Source organism: Somniosus microcephalus, chromosome 2, assembly GCF_052327205.1.
Source record: "Somniosus microcephalus isolate GS21.2 chromosome 2, FLI_Smic_1.0, whole genome shotgun sequence".
In the NCBI taxonomy this organism is placed as follows: domain Eukaryota; kingdom Metazoa; phylum Chordata; class Chondrichthyes; order Squaliformes; family Somniosidae; genus Somniosus; species Somniosus microcephalus.
This window is the reverse complement of record NC_140988.1, coordinates 20,921,865-20,938,250: the sequence shown is the minus strand read 5'-3', so window position 1 is coordinate 20,938,250 and position 16,386 is coordinate 20,921,865. Positions and strand designations below refer to the sequence as shown.

At 47.6% G+C, this 16,386-nt stretch overlaps 1 protein-coding gene across 1 annotated transcript in view; it reads left to right on the top strand.

The window, feature by feature from the left end:
- The window catches only part of pofut3 (protein O-fucosyltransferase 3), a 60,708-nt gene extending 49,219 nt beyond the window's left edge, over positions 1 to 11,489 (top strand). The window contains exons 3-4 of the mRNA XM_086007278.1: positions 3,525 to 4,360; positions 5,002 to 11,489. Of these exons, the coding sequence (XP_085863404.1) occupies positions 3,525 to 4,360; positions 5,002 to 5,226 (1,061 nt within the window). The 3' untranslated portion in view covers positions 5,227 to 11,489. The remainder of the gene's footprint in view (positions 1 to 3,524; positions 4,361 to 5,001) is intronic.
- Positions 11,490 to 16,386: the final 4,897 nt, after the last annotated feature.

The following is a 16,386-nucleotide window of genomic DNA, read 5'->3' as shown; positions in this document are numbered from 1 at the left end:
AAATGATGTACTGTCTGATCCGCACACCATATCCGATGTTCATGCGTGTAGGACACTCAACAATGTTTGCACGCGTGAATAATGGGTGCCCAAGGTTAACCCCTAGTCCCATTTAAATGGCAAAGTATACCAGCCAACTTAAGCTTGCGCCTCAAGTTCTCCCCAGACTTTTGTTCTCATTGAATGTCGCTCCAGAACATTCCCACAACCTTCATTCTTCTTGCAGGTCTCTTGTTGAATTGCCTCATCTTGATCTCTTCCATACCCTTAGATGGGGCAACGAAAATCTTCTCTCTCAATTCATTTTGAAGAGATGGTTTCTTCCGATCACTCCCAAGTCCAGCCAGTAACTTCTATCTCTTTCCTTTTAGATGTTTTCATCGAGTCTTTAATTTACTAGCATATTTGGCGCTCTATCTCCTCCTGATTTCAAATTAAAACCCCCACATCCTTTCCAACTGCCTTCAAGAAAGTCGGTTTCCTATTTCTTGCTAAACATGTCTTTTCTCTTCAATAAATATTAACCCTCTTATCAAAGTCCAAACTGGGAGTCTTTTCTAACGTTTTTTTCAGAGCAAAACTTTGTGGTCTGATAGAGGATCCTTTAGCCTCCAATCTCTGTCATGAACTTTTGTCTTTCTCTGTTTTCTCAATATTACAATGTTTTAGACTTCAGTGAGGGGGCATCATTAAAAAGTTTGCAGATGATACAAACATTAGCCGTGTGGTTGATTAGTGAGGAAGAAAGCTGTAGACTGCAGAAAGATCTCAATGGACTGGTCAGGTGGGCAGAAAAGTGGCAAATGGAATTCAATCTGGAAAACTGAGGTAATGCATTTGGGGAAGGCTAACAAGGCAAGGGAATGCACAATAAATGGTAGGATACTGAGAAGTGTAGGAAGAACTGAGGTACCTTGGAGTGTATGTCCACAGATCCCTGAAGGTAGCAGGACAGGTAGATAAGGTGGTTAAGAAGGCATATGGGATACTTTCCTTTATTAGCCGAGGCATAGAATATAAGAGCAGGGAGGTTATGCTTGACCTGTATAAAACACTAGTTAGGCAACAGCTACAGTGCTGCGTACAGTTCTGGTCACCACATTACTGGAAAGATGTAATTGCACTAGAGAGGGTGCAGAGGAGATTTACGAGGATGTTGCCAGGATTGGAGAATTTTAGCTATGAGGAAAGATTGGATAGGCTGGGGTTGTTTTCTTTGGAGCAGAGGAGGCTAAGGGGAGACTTAATTAAGGTGTATAAAATTATGAGGGGCCTAGATAGAGTGGATAGGAAGGACCTATTTCCCTTAGCAGAGAGGTCAATAACCAGGGGGCATAGATTTAAAGTAATTGGTAGAAGGATTAGAGGGGAGTTGAGGAGAACTTTTTTCACCCAGAGGGTGGTGGGGGTCTGGAACTCACTGCCTGAAAGGGTGGTAGAGGCAGAAACCCTCATCACATTTAAAAAGTACTTGGATATGCACGTGAAGTGCTGCAACCTGCAAGGCTACGGACCAAGAGCTGGAAAGTGGCATTGGGTTGGGTAGCTCTTTTCAGCCGGCACAGACATGATGGGCCGAATGGCCTCCTGTGCGGTAAATTTCTATGATTACTACGGTGATTGATCTGCTAAACTTAGTTCCTGTTCCACCTAAGCTCCAAATAATGTCTAGCTACATTCTCTTTTAGTTGCACCCGATTATGTTGCAACCAAGATTCATTGCACCTTCTCATATTCTTTCCCCCAAACTGTCGAGCTCCATCTCTCCCTCAGTTTTTCAGGTGACCAGATTTCCTGGGAGGGATCAGGCCCACAGTGTGTCTCAGCCTGTTCCCCAAATGTTAGTGCAAGTCAGCAGCTATGTAATATTTGGGAGGGTGGGGGGCAAGCAGTAGGAAGAGATCGGTCCCCAATTTACTAGCATAGTGCTGGACCATTACATTGCAGCACTGTAATTGGCAGTGGTGTCATTATAGCACAGCAGTATGTCAGAAGGCTTTTTACAAAATTAACTTAAATATTCATAAGGTAGCGTTAACATCTACGGCATAAAGTCATTTACAGTATCAACTTTACCCCTGTAACCTATGCAAATGAAATAAGACCCAGTAGCCTTTTATTTTTAAAGGTAGTGGTGCAAAATATATTGGACCAGTTAGTTGCCTTAACTTCTTTACCCAGCGAGTGGTTAGAATGTGGAACTTGAACTCTCCTCCCTCCTTTCCCCCTCTCCTCTTCTCCTTTTGAAATTATATTAATCTGGGCCTTTAAGGGCTGTTTTGGGTCTTTCTTTACTGCCAGTGTATATTTTTATACAAACTAATGGATCTTGTGACATTACTCACAATAAGTCAGATGTTGAACGCTGTGTTTTTTAAAAACCATTCACAGGATGTGGGCGTCGCTGGCAAGGCCAGCATTTATTGCCCATCCCCAGTTGCCCTTGAGAAGGTGGTGATGAGCCGTCTTCTTGAACCGCTGCAGTCCATGTGGTGAAGTTACTCCCACAGTGCTGTTACGGAGGGAGTTCCAGGATTTTGACCTAGCTTCGATGAAGGATCAGCCGATATACTTCCAAGTCAGGATAGTGTGTGACTTGGAGGTGGTGGTGTTCCCATGCGCCTGCTGCCCTTGCCCTTCTAGAGATCGCGGGTTTGGGAGGTGCCTTGGCGAAGAAGCCTTGGCAAGTTGCTGCAGTGCATTTTGTAATGTATTATTCTGCTGCTACGGTGCTGTTGTGTCCCTTTAAGCCACATGGTCTAATTGTTGTAAATGGGTACATCCTGAGGTAAATTAGAGGGTAACTTTTAGATTGGCAGCTGGTTATGAATGCTTGGTGCTTCTCCCAAAGTTGGAATAAAACAACAGATAATGACTGGCTTTCTTTGTTTTTTAAGATTGGTTTGAGTCTTTAACAATTCTTTTTTCGTTAGAATTAATAATATTATTAATTCTTTCTTCCCTTCCAATTCCTTACTCCAGCCTGCCCCCTTCCCAAAAGGCATTCACTCCTGATGGGATAGAGCTCCACAGGCAGCAATCACCATTCAGCACCTCACCCATAGGTGAGCCTGGACGGTGAGTGCTGACCATGGGGGGCACCACAGTTAACCCGGAACTTGTCCTCACACAGAGTTCACACAAACGCACGCTCCAACAGTGGGTTACTGGATAGTGATGGAAAATGGGTACCTTGGCTATTCCCCACCCCCTGCACCCCCATCCCCATTCCGTGCCCAGATGTGCTGAGACCAATTTTAACTCGCCTATTAACACCTTTCTGGCCAGTATGGCTCAGTTGGTAAAGTCCGTGTGTAATCTGAGCCGTACAGAGCAGGTGATGACCGGTTCAATTCCCAGTTAGTGCAGAGTCAACAGGATATAGGGCCATTCTACTGACTATGGCATCATTGGAGCTAATTAAGTCTTGTGTATGTGTCTGATTTAAACATACAAACTTACTGTTATATTGGGCAATGTTGATGTACTAACCTTTATTTCATTCACTTTCTCCATTTGAACAGGCACAGACTTTCAGATCAACAGTTTACCGTTGCCCCGGAAACCCCAACATGAATGGGCCTTGTTCCACGAAGAGTCCCCTAAAAATAATTACAAGCTTTTTCACGAGCCCGCCGTCACATTATTTAATTACACTTCCACATTCAGCCGCAACTCTCATATGCCATTGACCACCCAGTATCTGGAGAGCATCGATGAGTTGAAATCTCATAAGTACTTGATCCCACTGTCGAAGAAGAATCGCTTACGGGAACACCTGGCACCATTAGTGTACGTGCAGTCTGACTGCGATCCACCTTCAGACAGAGACAGTTACGTGCGGGAATTGATGAAATACATCCATGTAGACTCTTACGGTGACTGTTTACATAACAAAGACCTTCCGAGCAGCCTGAAGGATCCCACAACCATGGATGACGATGGATTCTATAGGATTCTTGCTCAGTACAAATTTATTCTCGCTTTCGAGAACGCGGTTTGTGATGATTACATCACTGAGAAGCTGTGGAGACCTTTCAAACTGGGAGTGGTTCCAGTTTATTATGGTTCCCCAAGTATAGCAGACTGGCTTCCCAGTAATAAAAGTGCAATACTTGTCGGAGGTTTCTCGCACCCCAAGGACTTGGCAGAGTACATAATGCAATTGGACGGTGATGACCAACGTTACAAGGTCTTCCTCGAGTGGAAATGGAAAGGCCCAATCTCCAATGAGAAGCTGCTGACCGCTATGAAAGAGCGCAAGTGGGGAGTTCGAGACGTTTCCCAGGACAACTACATCGATGCCTTTGAATGTCTGGTGTGTAACAGAGTGTGGGAAAACCTCAGAAGAAAGCAAAAGGTATATTGTGTGTATAATTCACTCGCTCTGATGTCATTGTCTGTGAGGTCATATCAAACCAAGGTAGAATGGAATAATTACTCTGTGCTGACACTACGGCCCTGAAATTCCTGGGTTGAGAGAGGACGCAAGTCCGATTTCTGTCCGGAGGGCTCGGAATATGGGCCGGAACCCAGATCTGCTGGATTCCACCCCGTTTTAGACCGGACTTTAAATTCTAGTTGGGGTGGCCGTGGGCGGATTATTCACCCGCTTCTCAACCGCCCCCCACTCATGTCGAGTGGGAATTCCAGGAGATTCCTTTGCACCCATGAAAGGCCTCAGTGGAACCCACTCCAGTTCAGAGCAGCCGCGAATCCCTTTGAGGCCTTCTGAAGGCCCCAGGCCTTTACAAGGCTCAGGTAACCAATCCCGTGGCAGAGTGGCTTCAATGGGAGCCGAACACTTAACAAAAGAATTTGGTGGGGCAAACAGAAACGGTGCAGGTGGTTACAGAAATTTGAAGTTTGGGTTGGCGATTCCTGAATTAGAAGGCGCTAACACGTGGCAATGGGTGTGTTAGAAACTTGGCCGGGATTTCCAGCATTTGTTCCTTTTATCCCTACTAACGTTTATTTTTTCTGGATTTGCCTTAACAACAGGGTTTATCACCAATTCAGTGGCAGGGACAAGCCAATCACCTCAGCTGTCCAGCACCAGAGGCCTTCACCTTCTTGCCACCCTCGATTGGGAGGGCAGTCGTCCGAGATTTGTGGATGCCAAGCTTCCACCAGTCAAAACGAGAAGCCGCAGCATTGAGACACCTAGTGGAGAAGAACCAAAACTTTACAACTGAAACATTCTGGAGAATAGTGTTTAAGGACTAACTTTCACTGCAATCAGATTTTTTTTTTTTTTTTTTTTTTTTTTTTTATAAAAGCATCTGTTCGTACGATGCTTCTAAGAAATTCCATTAATCTAGAAGAAGCCATTTTCACATGAAATCCGAAGATTTCTTACCAGTGAGAAAAAATCAGTAATTACTAAGTGCCGTAGTGCAGCCATGCTATTTAGTGTTCCTCTTAAGTAACTGTTAAGTGTGATGGGTAATTGACTATAGCATCAATCAACTGATTGTAACTTGGAGGCAGTGATGTTTTCTCGTGCGCAGGTTTCCTCAATAAGAATAAAAATAATGCAGACTCGGATTTCACCAGCAAGACGACTGTGGCAAATATGAACTACATAATGGAGACTGAGATTTTCTAAGTTGTCCGTAACATTACCCGTCTCCTCCACTGCCTCAGCTCATCTGCTGCTGAAACCCTCGTCCATGCCTTTGTTCCCTCTAGACTCGACTATTCCAACGCACTCCTGGCCGGCCTCCCACATTCCACCCTCTGTAAACTTGAGCTCATCCAAAACTCTTGTTGCCTATATGCTAACTCGCACCAAGTCCCGCTCACCCATCAACCTTGTGGTCACGGACTTACGCTGGCTCCCGGTCCAGTAGCGCTTCGATTATAAAATTCTCATCCTTGTTTTCAAATCCCTCCATGGCCTCAACCCCTCCCTATCTCTAACTTCCTCCAGCCCTACAACCCTCCGAGATCTCTGCGCTCCTCCAATTCTGGCCTCTTGCGCATCTCCGATTTTATTGCTCCACCATTGATGGCCATGCCTTCAGCTGCCTAGGCCCTAAGTTCTGGAACTCCCTCCTTAAACCTCTCTACCTCTCCTCCTTTTAAGACGCTCCTTAGAACCTACCTCATTGACCAAGCTTTGGGTCACCTGTCCTAATATCTTCTTATGTGGTTCGGTTTCAAATGTTGTTTGATAATCGCTCCTGTGAAGTGCCTTGGGACATTTTACTACGTTAAAAGTGCTATATAAATACAGGTGGTTGTTGTTGTTCTAAATCAGGTGTAAACATGAATTTGTTGTCCTTTTGCCACAGGAACTTGGGTTTGATTGTGGCCTGGATGAATGGCATGCAGGTTGCTTTTTTCTGCTAGTTGAATGAAATGAGCTCGGTACAGCGTTGGGTTCCTGTAGCGCTGATTCCCTCTCGGCAGTTTCGCAACACTTCCCATATTGATCTGGAACGTGCACTTTTCGGTCCCAAAACCGCGAGACTCCACTCTCGCCGCATGTGGATAGAAAATCTGGCGAGGTGACCCGCCCGTCTGATTCTCCCATCGAGGGAGACTCCACCTTGGCAGTGGAATCTTTCATCTAATCAGCCCTTGCAGAGTTGCCTGACCTGAGGGTTTAACAGTTACTTCAGATAATCTGTTTGCTGGATTAAATGTAGTCTCGTGTTAACACTATCGCACTCATTTTGAAAGAGCGTACATTAAATTCAACCAGAATGCAAGAATGAATATTGTTATTCACAATTAGGGCTAACAAAACTCTTAGCAAAATATTAACACAACAATATAACATAAATGCAATGACAGAAATCTGTAATGGGCTAATTACCCTTCGCAAGAGATGCATTTGCATATACATAACAAACTCTGGATTGACATTTCTGCCTCTTCACCCTTCCTATCACTCTCTCCTCGTGCCTTGTCAGTCATGTCAGCAGTTCCGACATGGGCTTCCCATTTGGATTTCAGAGAAACGTTTTTGCATTGTCATGTTTTTAAACAGAAAAGCAAATTTTTCTCAAGAAATTTCCAGCATATAACATGCCCAGGCCACAACAACGATATGACTGGCGCGTTTGATTAACATGTGGTAGGGCGAGATAGTTCCTGAACTGATTCACAATGCGTCCTGCTTCATTTAATTAAGGATCATATCCAGGGTGGCACCACCTCCACAATCTGAAATACACTTTCTTCTGCATAGCTCCATTCCATGTTTTCAGACAAACACCATCAGCTTGTTCAGACGACAGAAGGGTCTTCACAAATACAGTCATTGGCAGTTTAAACAAACAACCCAATGATATCGGATCTGCTTTAATCTGTCGAATTAAATACATACTTTGGTTTTGTTTTCACAAAGGAGGACACAAATAACCTCCCAGAGATGTCGGGGAACATAGGGTCTAATGAGAGGGAGGAACTGAATGAAATCAGTATTTGTAGGGAAATGGTGTTAGGGAAATTGACAGGATTGAAGGCCGATAAATCCTCAGGGCCTGATAATCTGCATCCTAGGGTACTTAAGGAAGTGGCCCTAGAAATAGTAGATGCATTGCTGGTCATCTTCCAAAATTCTATAGACTCTGGCACAGATCCCATGGATTGGAGGGTAGCTAATGTAACCCCACCATTTAAAAAAGGTGGTAGACAGAAAACGGGGAATTATAGACCTTAAGCCTGACATTGGTAGTGGGGAAAATGCTAGAGTCCATTATAAAAGATGTAACAGCAGAGCACCTGGAAAACAGTGACCGGATCGGACAAAGTCAACATGGATTTACGAAAGGTGAATCATGCTTGACTAATCTACTGGAATTTTTTGAGGATGTAACTGGTAGAATAGATAAGGGAGAACCAGTGGATGTGGTGTATTTGGACTTTCAGAAGGCTTTCGATAAGGTCCCGCATAAGAGATTAGCGTGCAAAGTTAAAGCACATGGAATTGGGGTACTGACTTGGATAGAGAACTGGTTGGCAGACAGGAAGCAAAGAGTTGGAATAAACGGGTCTTTTTCCGAATGGCAGGCAGTGACTAGTGGGGTACCGCAGGGATCGGTGCTAGGACCCCAGCTATTCACTAATATATTAATGATCTAGATGAGGGAACTAGATGTAATATCTCCAAGTTTGCAGACGACACAAAGCTGGGTGGGCGTGTGTGCTGTGAGGAGGATGCAGAGAAACTCCAGTATGATTTGGACAGGTTGGGTGATTGGGCAGATGCATGGCAGATGCAGTATAATGTGGATAAATGCGAGGTTATCCACTTTGGTGGCAAAAACAGGAAGGCAGATTATTATCTGAACAGCAATAGATTGGGAAAAGGGGAAGTGCAATGAGACCTGGGTGTCCTTGTGCACCAGTCACTGAAGGTAAGCATGCAGGTGCAGCAGGCGGTTAAGAAGGCAAATGGTATGTTGGCCTTCATAGCGAGAGGATTTGAGTACAGGAGCAAGGATGTCTTGCTGCAGTTGTACAGGGCCTTGGTGAGACCACACCTTGCTATATTCCCCAGGACTGCCTTGTCCTAACATCCGAAGATAGCATCAGCAATCCACTGTAAAACCGTTCTATTGTTGCATAAAGTGTTTTTTAAGTACACTGCAACGGAAGTTGTGCTAATGTGGAGGCAATTTAAACTTAACCCACCTGACGGGATTCTGTGCAACGCTGATTTCACACCAATGTTCCCTTTAACCGCCCGGCTCTCTGGATCTCCGGTGCAGCCGGCTCACCGGCTTTTCAATGGGGAAAAACCGCGGTATTTTGAATGGGCCGCGCAGCCCCTTAAAAAAATGAACGAGAACATTGTTTCACACCCTGCCCGATCTTACTTTCCATTTGAAGCCCTTGGGGAGTAATATTGGGCGGGTTGTAAAACCGGCATTCCACTCGATCCCATGGGTTCCCCTCCTCCCCGTTTCCCCCCGCCAGCGCATTAGGTTAAAATTGCCCCCAATAAGTCAACAAGTACAAAAAAATACAGAAATCTGAAGACGGGTAGTTAAAATTTGTTCCCCTTGGGCCCCCTGAAATTGTCTCCATCAACCTCTAGCTCTCAGACCCAACTTTGAAATCCTCGGAACAATGGCAGATGTTTTAGAAACGGCCTTGGTCTTTTTGACCAGTTATTCGGTGATCACTTCCACTTGCTGTTGCAGTACTTACGTGAGCAGCATTACTGTCGTAATGCGTGTTGCCAATGTGTTATTTTACTTCAGAGCCGTGATTGATATATCCAGTACTACCTAAAATAATAGTTGCTGTACAGGGAGTTACTGCTGTAATTGGATCGCTGGATTCTGCTTATGTTCATAAATCCATCCGAATGTCTCGATTGAATTACAGTCTTGTAACTCCCTGTGCACTGATTGTATCCTGGATATTTAATTTTATATCTGACAGCCTCAAGCAAAAGTGTTTTCACAAGTAAGGTATAAAAATTGATAATTCACTGCTGTAAATGTAGTTTCTATTCAGCTTTTAAAGCAACCCAATCTTTTGTTGTTGGAATACCACATTAGAGCGGATATGGAGTGACGTATGGTCAGATACAACTCCGAGTGTGGTATGAAGTGAGCTTTGAGAACACATTACGTCGTCTCCACACACAGATGCACGCACACACCGATGCAAGCGGCACGCACAGACATCGCCACACACGTGTACTCAGACACTGGCACATACACACACAGACATAGCCACACAGACACAGGAGCATACAGAGACAGACACAGGCGCATACACACACACAGACATAGCCACACAAACACAGGCGAACGCATACACAGACATGCAGAGACACACAGACACAGGCGCACGCACACACAGACGTGCAGAGACAGACACAGGCACGCGCACACACAGACATAGCCACACAGGCGCGCGCGCACACAGACATAGCCATACAAACACAGATGCGCGCACACACAGACACAGGCGCGTGCGTGCACAGAGACATGCAGAGACAAACACAGGCAGGTGCACAGATGCGTGCACATACATATATACAGAGACACACATGCACACACAAATACACACATTAATAATATACTGCATGTGTGTATCATCATCTGTGCTGGCTCTTTGCTGGAGCAACCCCAAATTAATCCCGCTTTCCAGCTCTCTCCACATAACCCTATATCTTTCTTTGCTTCAAATAATAAACCAATTTTCCCTTAAAAGATGCAATGGTCTCTGGCTTAACCACTCCCTGTGGCAAAACATTCCATGATCCAACAACCCTCCGTATAAAGACATTTTCTTAACCCCTCTCCTCACTCTCAGTGACAATTTTAAACTGATGGCCCCCTCATCACTGAATCCCCTCTTCATTATATCAAAACCCTTTCTAATTAAACAAAAATTGTTAAACAGGCCACATTAGAGATCAAAAGAAAGAACTTGCATTTACATAGCACCTTTCACAACCTCAGGATGTCCCAAAGTGCTTTACAACTAATTAAGTACTTTTGGAGTATAGCCATTTTTGTAATGTAGAAAATACAGCAGCCAATTTGCGCACAGCAAGGTCCCATAAACAGCAATAAGATCACTTTTTTTAAATGACGTCGGTTGAGGAATAAATTTGCCAGAATACCGGGAGAACTCCCCTGCCTTTGAATAGTGCCGTGGGATCTTTTACTTCCACCTGCAAGGCAGAAGGGGCCTCGGTTTAATGTCTCATCTGAAAAACAGCACCTCCGGCAGTGCAGCACTCCCTCCGCACTGCACTGGAGTGTCGGCCTGGATTTTGTGCTCTAGTCTCTGGGGTGGGACCTGAACCCACAATCGTTCTGACTCAAGCGAGAGTGCTCCCCACTGAGCCAAGGCTGACACCTTTCACTATCTTTCAGTAAGTTCAGAATGATTCTGTGTTAATTCTAAGGACCATGAAAATGTAATACTCTGGTAGTATTTACATCACTTAACTCATTAGCAATGTCAGAAATATTGTCGGTGGACTGGAAAAGTTACATTTATGTGTGACGTTTAGAAAAGAAGACTCTGACCTTCCCTATCATTTTCAGATGAACTGTTAGGAAGAATCCCATACAGTATCACGTTGATACATACTGCAGCCGCAATATACTCCTGCTGGCTTCTTCTGAAAGTCAGAACCGAGAAGTTCCTCGAAAGAAATCGAAGAACAATGAGATCTATTTGCACTGTTAAAAGCGACCCAGAGTTAATCTTGAAAATCAACAGCAGAAATTCTGGTGGATGGGGAGGGGGGCAGCGAGCCTTCGATCTCCCGCTATAACCTGGGTGGAGAATCAGCGGAAACACAAGAGCATCATCTTAAACAGCCATTTACACCATTTCCCCGGGGTTTCTGCAGGTTACAGCGGGAGATTGGGAGAACCTTCAGAAATTCTCCCCAGAGTGTTTTATATAGGATGTGAAGTGTACTAATTTGCACAATACTTTGTAATAACTTTTTTTTTACTGACCTGAGGAATTACTAAATAAAGAATTTTGTACCATGCAAATGTTGCCTAAATTATTGTTTTTGAGTCTATAATTAGGATTTTTATGGATTATTTAATGAAATGCTAAGGGAGAGCTCGCTGGTGCAAGCATTTAGTGAACTTTGATCCTTAATCCCAAGGTTACAACTTAGTCCCAAGCCTTCCTGTACTGGCTCTGATCTTGCTTGGTTATTATCTTCAGCTTTGGCCAGGCAAAGCATCATGAAATGCCAACCTGGGGAAGAGAAAGATTGAGCTTGCCCGGCTCACCTTTGTTTGAATCGTACTTATTGCTGGGTATGCGTAAAGTGTCACAGCAGGATTATAGAGAAGTCCGCAGCACAGGCCTGCCCACTGTCACTGCGTGCTCGTCACGGCTTGAAAACCACGATAAAGGGGCCAGAGGAGTAAATGGAACGGTCGTGCTGTGTCGAATGCCAAAGTGTGTCGGTCTGATCGAATCTCGCACCTTGTCTTGTCTGTCCACATCCGGCAATATGAATGTAGAATCCTTCGCCAGGACCTGGAACAAAGACACATGGATCACGGTCAGTTTTGCAGTGACCTGAAGGGTATGCTCTATAAAGAGCTTGTTTTTAATTCCACGTCATCGCTGTTGAGCAAGCTGTTTGCCCTCTGATACTGGCTGCAGTTTTGTATAAAGGAATTTCTGAATTGTAAGTGAGAAATTACTTTCAACAAAAACTTTCATATCGCTTATCTACCTTTAAAGTCTTGTTGCAGCTGCCAATCTGTTATTAGGACTTTAGTACTTATTCTAATACTGGGGAAAGATTTATCAAGAATGCCAAAGGCCTGCTTTTTAATGCTCTCATTTACTTGCAGGTGATTGGAATAGAATTTCCCTGAGATACAGGGGAAGAGGAGGAGGAATCTTCCCCAAATACACAGAGGTGTTTAACATGAAAGTCGCCCAAAGCCACACTGAACTGGTTTCAGGGATCTCCAACAGCAGAGTAGAGCCTTTATTCCAGATCTGTTAGACCAACTCAGGTGGCTTTCATTTGGTCCTTTGTGACCCCATCCCTTTGGAGCATGGTCACAAAGGCTTGGGCCAAAATACACAAACTAATAAGAAAGAAAGAACTTGCATTTATATAGTGCCTTTCATGACCTCAGAACGCCCCAAAGCGCTTTAGAACCAATGGAATACGTTTGAAGTGCAGTCATTGTAGTAATGTAGGAAACGCAGCAGCCAATTTGTGCACAGAAAGGTCCCACAAACAACAATGAAATAAATGATGAGATCACCTGTTTTTGGTGTTGTTTGAGAAATATATAATGGACAGGACACTGGAAAAAGTCGCCTGCTCTTCTGCATGGGATCTTTTACGTCCACCTGAGAGGGCAGATGGGGCCTTGGTTTAACATCTCATCTGAAAGACGGCACCTCAAAGAAGAACATTTTCATTGTGTCTACTCAAACTAGTTCTGCGGTACATCATGCAATTCCTGATTTAGTGAATGTGTACTTTGGTTTCCAAAAATGTTTATAATCCTGAGGAACGAACTCCTTTGCATTTCAGATCGGTGTATTGCACAGGCCCTGGGCACCAATGCGACATTGCCCTCTGTTGCCTAGATGACTTAGGCCTAGAATTTCAGTATAGCCAGTTTTGGGGCGCTAACCTTAGCGCCCGCCCCAAGTTAGCGCCCGCCCCAAAGTAGCGCCCCGTTGCCGGAAATTCAGTGGCTTCGCCCTAAGAGGTTGTTGGAGCGCTAAAAGAGGCGTTCCACTACTATCTTTAGGCGCTAAGCCGGCGGTCCAGAGGGATAGCGCCCAGGCGGGGCGCAGCGCGGGTGCGGTCATTTTTTGACTGACAGCAGACCCCGTGGCGCCGACCAGCTCTTAAAGGGGGAAGGGACGAATTGGTCTGCTGCCACGCCCTGCACACTGCAGCCTTGCAAAGAGGCCTCAACACTGCTGCTCAGCCCCAGGGAGTCATGGCAACGCCAGAGAAGGCCCGTGAGCGTGCCCTGCGCTTCTCAGAGGGTGATCTGGACATAATGGTCACAGCTCTGGAGCAGAGGCGCAGGATCTTGTTCCCAGAGAGTGGGAGGAATCCGAACCACCACGACTACACCAGAGCCTGGAAGCAGATCGCCCAGAGGGTGACGTTCACTGGCGATGCCCCCAGGACCCACAATGTCGTAAAAAATACAATGACCTGACCAGGATTGTCAGGGTGAGTACCCTTTCCAGTCTCCTCCTCATTCTTGCATGTACACCTGACATGATGGGCAAAGGGAGCTGAAAGTCCTAATGGCCAGCCCTCAGCCAGCAGCATTGGGACAGTCATGAGCATCAATTGGCCATTCTGCACTCTACACTCTGGCCCAGCTATTCCACCATGGGAGGCAGTGCACACGACATCAGGGCTACACTCTGGCCAAGCTATTCCACCATGGGAGGCAGTGCACACGACATCAGGGCTACACTCTGGCCAAGCTATTCCACCATGGGAGGCAGTGCACACGACATCAGGGCTACACTCTGGCCAAGCTATTCCACCATGGGAGGCAGTGCACACTACATCAGGGCTACACTGCGCACTTACAGCCCGTCCTTTCTCTTGCAGGCTAAAGTTGCGTATAATCGCCAGGCCCGTGCCAGGGCCAGGGGAGACCGCGCAAAGCTGCAGAAGCTCACTCGGCTGGAGGAGCGCGTGTGTGTGCTCATGGGAGCCCGTCTGATCGTGCGCACAGCGTGCGGAGTAGCCGACCCTCCACTGCCCGGCAATGGTAAGGACCTCGCCTTTTGGCCCTCTCACGTCGCACTTGCGCATCCGAGCTACCTCCTTTGCCACTGTCCCACCAATGCGCTGAATGCCACCAGTCCTAACTCCCTCGCTGACGCCGTCTCCTCACTCTGAAGCTACTCTTGTGCATTCCTGCTTTCAGCTGGTGACGACCAGGACCCTGAAGCTGCCAGTGACAGCCCCTCCGAGCAGGAGGAGGAGGAGGAGCAAGCCGGACCATCGGGGGAACACTCAGGTCCCGCCGGAGAGGACGAAAGGCTTGACACGTCCTCACTGGACGAGTGCCTGGAGGAACTGTCGCAGGGGAATGCAGCTTCTGGGACCAGTGGCGTCCAGCCACCCAGGAGCCGTGCGCGTGGCCCGCGGCCTTCCCCCCAAAGGGGGGAAGGATCAGAGGGGAGTGCTGCTGATCGGCACACTCGCCGCCACCAACGTGGCAAGGTTCCCCTAGTTCGGCCCCCTCCTCCCCAGCGGGAGAGTCGCGACTCCAGTCCGGACACCTTCACCTCGGAGGAGGTGCGGAAGCTGGATAAGATGGCCGAGGATTCGGACCGGCGCCACACGGAGCTCATGAGCGTGGTGGGGCGCATGCCTGAGGCCATCGAGTCGCTGGCGACCAGTGTGCGCGAATTCGGGGCAGCAAGTGCCGCGAGTGGCCGCATGCTGACTGATGCCGTCAAGACCCTGGCGGGTGTGATGCGGGCGCACACCAGGACAACAGGGGCACTCACTGCTGCCACACGCACTGTCTCAGGCAGGCATCGCCAGGGCAGCCGCCGCGCTGGAGCATCCCAGCGAGCCGCCCCTCGGCTGATTGTTGCGGATCCTGCAGTGTGGGCCCGGCCGAGTGCCAGTGCGCCACAGCACCAGCCAGCCCATCCCAGACGCCAGCTGGCCCACATTGCGCCATCCATCGCCGCCATTCCCCCACTGGGGCGTCAAGGGCAAGCGGCTGGAGCTGATGTTGGCCAGGCTCAGGTGCGCCACTCAGCAGACAGCCCCTCGAGGCCCAAAGGCAGTGTAGGCCGCCCCCCAGCGGCATCTGGCGGAAGGACATCTGAGCCTCAGGCGCCTTCCCCCAGCCTCGCAGCAGCCACTGGGCAGAGCTTGCGAAGGAGCAGCAGGCCGGGCAGGGGAGGCAAAAGGCTGGGCAAGGTCTCGCCCTCGCGGGCCACTCAGTAGAGGGTGTGGCCAGCTTTCGTTTTATATGGCGGTGGCCATCTTTCTTTTGCCCATGGTTGTTTGGTTCGTGGGCTTTTTTTTTGCGTTAGGCCGAGGTTGAGGCCCGGGTTGTACAAATGTGGAGTGACTCCTCCCCAGTTTGTGGGAGTGAGTCGTTTGTTGGGCTTTTTGTTGGGCCCGTTGATTGTTTTTGGGGATTCATGTGGGAAGGGGTTTTCATTTTTGTGTAATAAAAATTTATCTTTATTCATGCAGTCTCCATGGTTGTTCTTCTTAGTGTTTGTTGGCTTCGCCGGCTGAGGGCTTGCGGAGCGGCTGCATTCATCTTCCCTCATGGCCCCAAGGCATTCCCTGACAGGGGGCTTAGAAGTACCGTGTAATAAGGTGGCGCCGCGCGGCCCTTGGCCCTGGTCGCTCCCTCCTGGGAACGTACTCCTGCTCCTCCTCCTCCTCCTCCTGCTCCTCCTGCTCCTCCTCCTGAGGTACTGCTCCAACGTCAGGTGGCAGTGCCTGAGTCCTGCGGATAGCCAGGTTGTGTAGCATGCAGCAAACCACCACAAATTGGGAGACCCGGTCCGGCGAATACTGCAGAGATCCTCCGGAGCGATCAAGGCAGCAGAACCGCTGCTTGAGGACCCCAATAGTTTGCTCGATGATGTTGCGGGTGGTTTGATGGCTCTCGTTGTAGGCCTCTTCAGCAGCGGTCCTGGGCGCGCAGAGCGGGGTCATGAGCCAGGTACACAAAGGATAGCCTTTGTCCCCGAGTAGCCATCGTCTTGGGGGAGGCTGTGCCTCGAACATGTCATGCACAGTACTCTGCCGCAGGATAAAGGCATCGTGGCTGCTGCCTGGGAAGCTGGCATTGACAGCCATGATGTGCTGCTTGTGGTCACAGACCAGCTGCACATTCAGAGAATGGTAGCCCTTCCTGTTGCGATACTGCTCGCCATGCTCCA